Source organism: Labrus mixtus, chromosome 18 (assembly GCF_963584025.1).
Source record: "Labrus mixtus chromosome 18, fLabMix1.1, whole genome shotgun sequence".
In the NCBI taxonomy this organism is placed as follows: Eukaryota; Metazoa; Chordata; class Actinopteri; order Labriformes; family Labridae; genus Labrus; species Labrus mixtus.
The window spans coordinates 26,241,447-26,251,477 of NC_083629.1; the positions used below are offsets into that span (position 1 = coordinate 26,241,447).

At 47.8% G+C, this 10,031-nt stretch overlaps 1 protein-coding gene across 7 annotated transcripts in view; it reads left to right on the top strand.

Moving 5' to 3' along the window:
- Positions 1-10,031, top strand: part of map4k5 (mitogen-activated protein kinase kinase kinase kinase 5) — a 43,361-nt gene that overhangs the window by 33,253 nt on the left and 77 nt on the right. For all 7 annotated transcript variants that reach the window (XM_061063063.1, XM_061063065.1, XM_061063066.1 and 4 more), the window contains one exon: positions 9,576-10,031. This exon is cut by the window's right edge and continues 77 nt beyond it. In XM_061063063.1, coding sequence (XP_060919046.1) covers positions 9,576-9,663 — 88 coding nt within the window. In that variant the 3' untranslated portion in view covers positions 9,664-10,031. The remainder of the gene's footprint in view (positions 1-9,575) is intronic.

A 10,031-nucleotide genomic window follows, 5' to 3' on the forward strand; every position in this document is an offset into this window, starting at 1 on the left:
CTGATTCGTGTTCTCGTCTTGTTTCTGTGTAACGCTCTGACTCGTGTCCTCTCCCTGACTCGTGTCCTCGTATTGTTTCTGTGTAACGCTCTGACTCGTGTCCTCGCTCTGACTCGTGTCCTTGTTCTGACTCGTATCCTCTCCCTGACTCGTGTCCTCGTCTTGTTTCTGTGTAACGCTCTGACTCGTGTCCTCTCCCTGACTCGTGTCCTCGTCTTGTTTCTGTGTAACGCTCTGACTCGTGTCCTCTCCCTGACTCGTGTCCTCGTCTTATTTCTGTGTAACGCTCTGACTCGTGTCCTCGCTCTGACTCGTGTCCTCTCCCTGACTCGTGTTCTCGTCTTGTTTCTGTGTAACGCTCTGACTCGTGTCCTCTCCCTGACTCGTGTCCTCGTCTTGTTTCTGTGTAACGCTCTGACTCGTGTCCTCTCCCTGACTCGTGTCCTCGTCTTGTTTCTGTGTAACACTCTGACTCGTGTCCTCACTCTGACTCGTGTCCTCTCCCTGAATCGTGTTCTCGTCTTGTTTCTGTGTAACGCTCTGACTCGTGTCCTCTCCCTGACTCGTGTCCTCGTCTTGTTTCTGTGTAACGCTCTGACTCGTGTCCTCTCCCTGACTCGTGTCCTCGTCTTGTTTCTGTGTAACACTCTGACTCGTGTCCTCACTCTGACTCGTGTCCTCTCCCTGAATCGTGTTCTCGTCTTGTTTCTGTGTAACGCTCTGACTCGTGTCCTCTCCCTGACTCGTGTCCTCGTCTTATTTCTGTGTAACGCTCTGACTCGTGTCCTCTCCCTGACTCATGTCCTCGTCTTTTTTCTGTGTAATGCTCTGACTCGTCTCCTCGCTCTGATTCGTGTTCTCGTCTTGTTTCTGTGTAACGCTCTGACTCGTGTCCTCTCCCTGACTCGTGTCCTCGTATTGTTTCTGTGTAACGCTCTGACTCGTGTCCTCGCTCTGACTCCTGTCCTCGTCTTGTTTCTGTGTAACGCTCTGACTCGTGTCCTCTCCCTGACTCGTGTCCTCGTCTTATTTCTGTGTAACGCTCTGACTCGTGTCCTCGCTCTGACTCGTGTCCTCTCCCTGACTCGTGTTCTCGTCTTGTTTCTGTGTAACGCTCTGACTCGTGTCCTCTCCCTGACTCATGTCCTCGTCTTGTTTCTGTGTAACGCTCTGACTCGTGTCCTCTCCCTGACTCGTGTCCTCGTCTTGTTTCTGTGTAATGCTCTGACTCGTGTCCTCGCTCTGACTCGTGTCCTCGTCTTGTTTCTGTGTAACGCTCTGACTCGTGTCCTCTCCCTGACTCATGTCCTCGTCTTTTTTCTGTGTAATGCTCTGACTCGTGTCCTCGCTCTGACTCGTGTCCTTGTTCTGACTCGTATCCTCTCCCTGACTCGTGTCCTCGTCTTGTTTCTGTGTAACGCTCTGACTCGTGTCCTCTCCCTGACTCGTGTCCTCGTCTTGTTTCTGTGTAACGCTCTGACTCGTGTCCTCTCCCTGACTCGTGTCCTCGTCTTATTTCTGTGTAACGCTCTGACTCGTGTCCTCGCTCTGACTCGTGTCCTCTCCCTGACTCGTGTTCTCGTCTTGTTTCTGTGTAACGCTCTGACTCGTGTCCTCTCCCTGACTCATGTCCTCGTCTTGTTTCTGTGTAACGCTCTGACTCGTGTCCTCGCTCTGACTCGTCTCCTCGCTCTGATTCGTGTTCTCGTCTTGTTTCTGTGTAACGCTCTGACTCGTGTCCTCGCTCTGACTTATGTCCTCTCCCTGACTCGTGTTCTCGTCTTGTTTCTGTGTAACGCTCTGACTCGTGTCCTCTCCCTGACTCGTGTCCTCGTCTTGTTTCTGTGTAACGCTCTGACTCGTGTCCTCTCCCTGACTCGTGTCCTCGTCTTGTTTCTGTGTAACGCTCTGACTCGTGTCCTCTCCCTGACTCGTGTCCTCGTCTTGTTTCTGTGTAACGCTCTGTTGGGGTTGTATCAAGTCAACTTTGGTTATATTCTTTAATAATTATTTCTAATTATTAATAATATAAATAAAATATCATCAAACTATGTTTAATCTCGTTTTGGGGCACCACCCTGTACTCAGGGAAATATAACCAAAATATCACTCAAATCAGTCTCAGATTAGTTATTTAATTACTAATATTATTAATAATTAATAACTATATTTAATAAATTGAAGGCGTGAAATCCGTACACAAAGCCCTCGCACCCAGCTTATATCACAATGCAAATACACCAGTAATCACAAACAACTGCTCTCTTAAATTATAACAGAATTTATTTAAACAAAGCAACATCAATCCAAAATCAATGAACTTAATCAAACAAATAACTATTATAAACTAATCTAAGCAACAAACATTATCAAGCACACCGTGTGTGTGTGTGTGTGTGTGTGTGTGTGTGTGTGTGTGTGTGTGTGTGTGTGTGTGTGTGTGTGTGTGTGTGTGTGTGTGTGTGTGTGTGTGTGTGTGTGTGTGTGTGTGTGTGTGTGTGTGAAAGAGAGAGAGGGGGGGAAGAAGAAAAGGGGGAGACTGCTTCGTCCCACGTGGTCGCCCTTACGATGGCACACCTAACAAAGACCTAATGTGGCCTTAATGTCTAAAAGAGACCGAGTTCGGCCCTACACGATCTGTGTCTCTGAGGCGTCTGGATGGCCGCGAGTGTATAGATCTCTATGTGTGTGGGTGTGTAGCCTATGTGCGTAATGGGGGAAGAAAAGAGGATAAAAAAGGAGCGTAGAGGAGGAGAGAAATGCGTGCCTGAAGAGGCCGGATCACAGTCCGAATCCCGCACCACAACTCGGAGTAATTCCCTTCATTCACAGAAACAAACCAATGGCCGAATTCAAGTTAATACGACTTACACTGGCCTTTCTGATCAGAAGAGTAATACCCGGTTATAACGCTGTTACGCTAGACACATATAGGACGCAGCGGTCCGAAATGGGAACAACAAGAGTTTTAAGTCGGTAAAACTCAGGACGCGACGGTCCAACAAAGATAAAAATTACAGTTTCTGCTTCAATCAATCAATTGTTAAAAAACACTCTCTAAAGCTAATTCTGCCCAGACCTAATTAAGCCTCACTTGTGAATCGCTTTGCCTGCGATTGGTGAAGGAAAAAGGAGTCCGGCGATAAAACAGATCTTCTGTCTGTCCTGGTGTAGAGGCGTCTGATGGCGGCGAGGGTCCCTTACGGCAAGAGCGGCTTCGTTGGTTCTCCGTCGAGGGGAAAGATGTCCGTTGATGTCCTTTCGTTGCAGGACAGAATAAGACCGTTATCTTTCTGATAATCTGTTATAGCCTAACGCTCTCCGAGAAACTGAGATGCGTTCACTGGACAATCCGAGCTCGGAATTTAGCACACTGCCGGCCGCGGATTACCTGCACGCCAAAACTTAAAACAAAGGAAGATTGTTGCAGGAAACAGGAGGTGAGCTTTGGTCTCCGAGCACTTCAAGTCAGTGCGTGGTAAGAGAGAGAACAAGGGGAGTCTCAGAGTTTTATCACCTGGCCGCCTTCCTGTGGGGTCTCCCTCAGGTTCCGGTCCCCCCTTTACGTCACACGTAGGTGTGAAGTACCGCAGGGAATTCTGGGATAAAGAGTCCTTTTTGGGCCTCTTGGTGATCTTAAAGGCCCAAGTCCATGGTTTGACTGTCCTAAGCCTGCGTGGCCCAACATCCCCCCTTTGTCCTGAAGAATGGGATTGCCGGTCACAGTCTTTAGGGCAAATAGGGCCAACAGTCCATGTGTTAGGAGACAAACGTTCAAATAGTTAGTGAGCAACAGTCCATACATTTTGAGAGGCATTCGGTCTGGGCAGACACTGAGGCAAAGTCTGGGCAGACTGTCTAATTATGTCTAAAGCTAGGCATACAACATAACCAGGCATTAGCAAAGCTTTGCTACTCAAGGTGCATTCTTTAACAAAACAAATGAAACAAACAGACAAGAGGAGGAGAGAAAGAGAAGAGTATCAGGTGTAGATATGTGGGCTAACTCCTAGCCTGGGCAGGAGTAAGCCTGTGGGAAGGTGTTTGTGGCATGTAGGTGTGTAAATGTACATGTACATTATGTGTCTCCCTACCAACGTCAAAACACAAAACAGGGACTAGGAAACATTCATGTCGGTAGAGTGACATTGTTGTGTTTCCAGAATGGAGGCTATACCCCCACTCCTATGTGGAGTCAGAATCGGGTTCTCTGTAAGCGAGGGAGGCCCCCTGACCTACCACCTCTTTCATGCGCTCCAACTCCCTCGCAGAACTTGGTTCCTTAGGGAGCTCGTAAGAACTCCGGTTATACCTACCCTTCTGTCTCAGGCTACGGCCATCCCGAGAGTTCCGTTTGGATCTGGTAGTTCTCAGTTCTCCAGGCTGGAACCTACTCTGTGGTTGAGTCCCACGTTCACCCCCCTGGCTCTGTTCTCTATTCTGCCAGTGATGTGGTCTCTTGTTGCCCTCACGTGTCACGTGACATAAGCGTGTCTGCCAAACCACCTGTGCGAATTTCTTGATCTCTTCCATACTAAGCTGATGTGTACGACTATGCAGGGTGACATCTGACCGCACGCAGCCATGCAGATTGTGCATGAAGATGGACTTGAAAGTTTGGTTCTCTTCCAAACCTGGAGCCTCACGTCCCTGGAAATATGCAGATCTTAGGCGCCAGTAATAATCTTTGGGGGCCTCGTGCTTCTGGTGCAGGACACTGAAAGCACTAAGAAGGGCAGATGCAGGGTCAATGTAGGTGGAGTATTCCTGGCGCAAAGCATTGCAGAGCGCAGAGTACTGGTATCTGATCTCAGGCTGAAGGGTAGTCGTGAAGTTACGGACACTCTTGGAAGTTGTCTTCCAGATCAGCCTGAGTTTTTCTCTTGTGGATGCATCAGGTACATCACTGAGACACAGGTTAATCGCTCCGAGGTAATCATCGATGCAGCGGTCTGAGTTATCTGGGTCAAACCGCTCTACATCCTGTGCCATAGATTCAATGAGCCTTATGCGCATTCTTTGATCTCTGGGTAAAAGGGAGCCGTCCGAGTCATCTGAGGTTTGGATATTCCTCAGCTGTGAATCCTGCGATGGGAACCTACAGGTAGCAGGAGGGGGCCGGGTGTTATCTCTGCCTCTGGGGGCTGAGAAGTCACCCCCCTTCCTATGTGGTCATTCCAACCTGTGAAGGTGTGAAAGGGTGTCACAGCTGTCAGGGAACTGGGGTGTTTCCCCAAGGAGCGGGGCTCCACAGTCAAAATCAGGGAAAAATATACTTATTTCCTCAGTCCTTGGGTTGTCCTGGCTGCTCGGTTCTTTACTGAGCTTTTTCAGCAGGGTTGTTTGATCTCTTGAGGGGCTTGGTCCAGGATCGGAGTCATATCCTGACGATATGTCTTGCTCCATGCTTACCTGTACTCCCTGAATTAATTCAAACATGTCCAACACTTTCTGCTTGGCAGTTTGTAAGTGCTGACTAACAGATTTGTTTCCTTTCTGCAAGGATCGGACCTTTGGTGGGAGTGTCCCCATGAAAGCACGGACACTCCTAGCCGTAATCTTCCAGATCCGTTTCAGTTTTTCCTGTGAGGACGCATGAGGCAGGTCAAGGAGACAATGGTCAACTTCTCTAAGGTAGTCGTTAATACTTGAATCTGGGCTATCTGGGTCAAAACGCTTCAGATCTTTGGCCTGAGGTTCTATCTGCCTGGTTCGCAGACCCTGACCCGAAGGCTGGCGAGGGCCGTCCGAGTCGTCTGACGAATCGTAAGCCCTGTGGTTGTCACGGTAGTACGGTTGCAACCGTGGCGGGGTTTGTGTTCAGCTCAGACGTGGCCGTCTATCATGGGACAGGTAATATTCGGTGCCCGATTGGACCTGTGCCTCCTCCCTGTCTCTAGGGGGCGTGAAGTCCCTCTTCCTGCGGGGTGAGGGTTCTCTTGGCTCAAAGCGTATTGCAGAACGCGGGGGCCATGGGGCATTTCCCCATGACGGTGCTTCATGGTCTGGGGAGGCGTGGCGCCCTTCATCTTTACTCACCCAGCTCTTTACCGGGTAGTCTGAGAACATGTGCGCTTTTGTGCCTGGGTCGACCCGGCGGTATCTTCCCCTCTCCTCCAGATCCTTCAACATGTCTGTCTCCCTCCTCCATGGGCTTGGTTCAGTCTCCCATCCTTCGTCTGAGGTTTCCTCAGCTGACATGGGGGCTGCAGTACTTATCTGCCTATCCTGAAATCTGGGTACCGTGTCACTTCGTTTCTTCTGTTCGGCCAGTTTGCTGCTTTCATGCAGTGTTTTATTCTCCTCCTGCAGGGCCATGCAATTTTCCTGCAAGGTCTTTAGTTTATCCTGCAATCTTTCGAAGTCGTCCCGCAGGATCTGTCCTTCTTCTTGTACCCGGGCTAGCTGTGCCCGGTGTATCTCATTCTGCACATTTGATTTGCGCTGATAAAGGAGGAGAATTTTGCCTAGAACATCTGAAGTTGTGCGTGTTGGCTTCCCAGTTGGTTGATTTGCATATTCAACCAAGCCCTTTAGTTTCTCTTCACATGTGCTGAGGGTGTAGGAGTTCAGACTGTCGAGCTGCTCTATAGGGAGGTGGATAAGATTAGCAACTACGTCTTGAAGGGGTGGATCGTCTGATCCACAGCGAGCCTTGGCCCATGGTTGATGTATGTCTTCTGCATACATTCTGTCTTTATTAGGGGTGATCCTGGCTCTGTGGTTGACAAGATCAACTAGCTCCTCTAATTTCTTATCACTAATGCTAATTGAATAGCTATATAGGTTGGCACTCTCCTCTGAGGAGAGGTTCATCAGACCGGCAGCAGTTTCTTGCAGTGCTCCGTCGTCTGATCCAAAAGGAGTCTCAGCTCCTGGCTCACCTAGGGTTTTGGTACACATTTTTCGTGATAAAATGGGACCACAGTGGATTACTGTTAAAAAAAAAAAAACGCTAAGCTAAACAAAGCTAGATCAACACCAGAGCAAATCCTATCTAGGTTTCCCAATTGATCACTGCAGTCTATCCTGGAAGATAAGAGAGGGGATTCACACCTCAAGTCCTCAAAGGAAGGGAGGAACTCACACCTCTCAGACAGCTGGCTATGCGACAATGATGAGGTTACACTGTCATCTGGCCAAATGGCTCTCAAACAACAAGGAGCACCACAATCCTTTAGTAGAATACTTCAGGATCAAAATCTGGATTAATGCAACAAATCAAGTTCATTGAGAAAGTCACACTGGCTGCATCCTTGTGTCCAGTTGTTGTATGGACACAAAGGGGACAACAGTTATTGCATTAACCGTTAACCAACAACACAACTAAGCCACAGCTTGATGTCTGCTTTGCTTAAACAACAAAAATTTAAAGAAAATATAATTTTCTTCAGAAAGATCCCTTTTAGGATTTAAGTTCGGATTACTGTGCACTTACAGGGCAATAAAGCTGGTTTATTGAAGGCCTCACACGGGGCACCATTGTTGGGGTTGTATCAAGTCAACTTTGGTTATATTCTTTAATAATTATTTCTAATTATTAATAATATAAATAAAATATCATCAAACTATGTTTAATCTCGTTTTGGGGCACCACCCTGTACTCAGGGAAATATAACCAAAATATCACTCAAATCAGTCTCAGATTAGTTATTTAATTACTAATATTATTAATAATTAATAACTATATTTAATAAATTGAAGGCGTGAAATCCGTACACAAAGCCCTCGCACCCATCTTATATCACAATGCAAATACACCAGTAATCACAAACAACTGCTCTCTTAAATTATAACAGAATTTATTTAAACAAAGCAACATCAATCCAAAATCAATGAACTTAATCAAACAAATAACTATTATAAACTAATCTAAGCAAACAAACATTATCAAGCACACCTTGTGAATGAGGTGTGTGTGTGTGTGTGTGTGTGTGTGTGAGAAAGAGAGAGAGAGAGAGGGGGGGAAGAAGAAAAGGGGGAGATTGCTTCGTCCCACGTGGTCGCCCTTACGATGGCACACACCTAACAAAGACCTAATGTGGCCTTAATGTCTAAAAGAGACCGAGTTCGGCCCTACACGATCTGTGTCTCTGAGGCGTCTGGATGGCCGCGAGTGTATAGATCTCTATGTGTGTGGGTGTGTAGCCTATGTGCGTAATGGGGGAAGAAAAGAGGAAAAAAAGGAGCGTAGAGGAGGAGAGAAATGCGTGCCTGAAGAGGCCGGATCACAGTCCGAATCCCGCACCACAACTCGGAGTAATTCCCTTCATTCACAGAAACAAACCAATGGCCGAATTCAAGTTAATACGACTTACACTGGCCTTTCTGATCAGAAGAGTAATACCCGGTTATAACGCTGTTACACTAAACACATATAGGACGCAGCGGTCCGAAATGGGAACGACAAGAGTTTTAAACAGGTAAAACTCAGGACGCGACGGTCCAACAAAGATAAAAATTACAGTTTCTGCTTCAATCAATCAATTGTTAAAAAACACTCTCTAAAGCTAATTCTGCCCAGACCTAATTAAGCCTCACTTGTGAATCGCTTTGCCTGCGATCTGTGAAGGAAAAAGGAGTCCGGCGATAAAACAGATCTTCTGTCCGTCCTGGTGTAGAGGCGTCTGATGGCGGCGAGGGTCTCTTACGGCAAGAGCGGCTTCGTTGGTTCTCCGTCGAGGGGAAAGATGTCCGTTGATGTCCTTTCGTACAGGACGGAATAAGACCGTTATCTGACTCGTGTCCTCTCCCTAACTCGTGTCCTCTCTCTGACTCGTGTCCCCTCCCTGACTCGTCTTGTTTCTGTATAACGCTCTGACTCGTGTCCTCTCCCTAACTCGTGTCCTCTCTCTGACTCGTGTCCTCTCCCTGACTTGTGTTCTCGTCTTGTTTCTGTGTAACGCTCTGACTCGTGTCCTCTCCCTGACTCGTGTTCTCGTCTTGTTTCTGTGTAACGCTCTGACTCGTGTCCTCTCCCTGACTCGTGTCCTCGTCTTGTTTCTGTGTAACGCTCTGACTCGTGTCCTCGCTCTGACTCGTGTCCTCTCCCTGACTCGTGTTCTCGTCTTGTTTCTGTGTAACGCTCTGACTCGTGTCCTCTCCCTGACTCGTGTCCTCTCCCTGACTCATGTTCTCGTCTTGTTTCTGTGTAACGCTCTGACTCGTGTCCTCTCCCTAACTCGTGTCCTCTCTCTGACTCGTGTCCCCTCCCTGACTCGTCTTGTTTCTGTATAACGCTCTGACTCGTGTCCTCTCCCTAACTCGTGTCCTCTCTCTGACTCGTGTCCTCTCCCTGACTTGTGTCCTCGTCTTGTTTCTGTGTAACGCTCTGACTCGTGTCCTCTCCCTGATTCGTGTTCTCGTCTTGTTTCTGTGTAACGCTCTGACTCATGTCCTCTCCCTGACTCGTGTTCTCGTCTTGTTTCTGTGTAACGCTCTGACTCGTGTCCTCTCCCTGACTCGTGTTCTCGTCTTGTTTCTGTGTAACGCTCTGACTCGTGTCCTCTCCCTGACTCGTGTTCTCGTCTTGTTTCTGTGTAACGCTCTGACTCGTGTCCTTGTTTCCTCTGCAGGGTGGTGGTTTTGGAGAGTCGACCTACAGACAACCCGACGGCCCTGAGTAACCTCTACATCTTAGCGGGTCATGAGAACAGTTACTGAGTGTGTTATGGAGGTCTGATTTTAGTTACTGATCCCAGGGTTCAAAGGTCAAAGGGGAGCAGACCAATGGGAGGCCTTACGACTCACTGACGAGTGAAGAAAGCAGCTCCATTAAACGTTGTTACTTCTTCTGTGGACGAGTTTGATTCAAAGTGCCATAAAAACAGAGACGAGCAGCTGATTCATATTTATTAACTTCCTGTTAGGGTATGTTTGATGTTTCTGTTACTGCTTCTTCCTTTCCTTGCTCGCTCTGCTGCTTCCTCTCTTCATCTCTCTTTTAGACTCTTTTACTTCCTGATTTGCACCATGTAAGCACTTTTGTACATTTGTATTTAAAATAAAACGACAAAATGAGGGACACATGC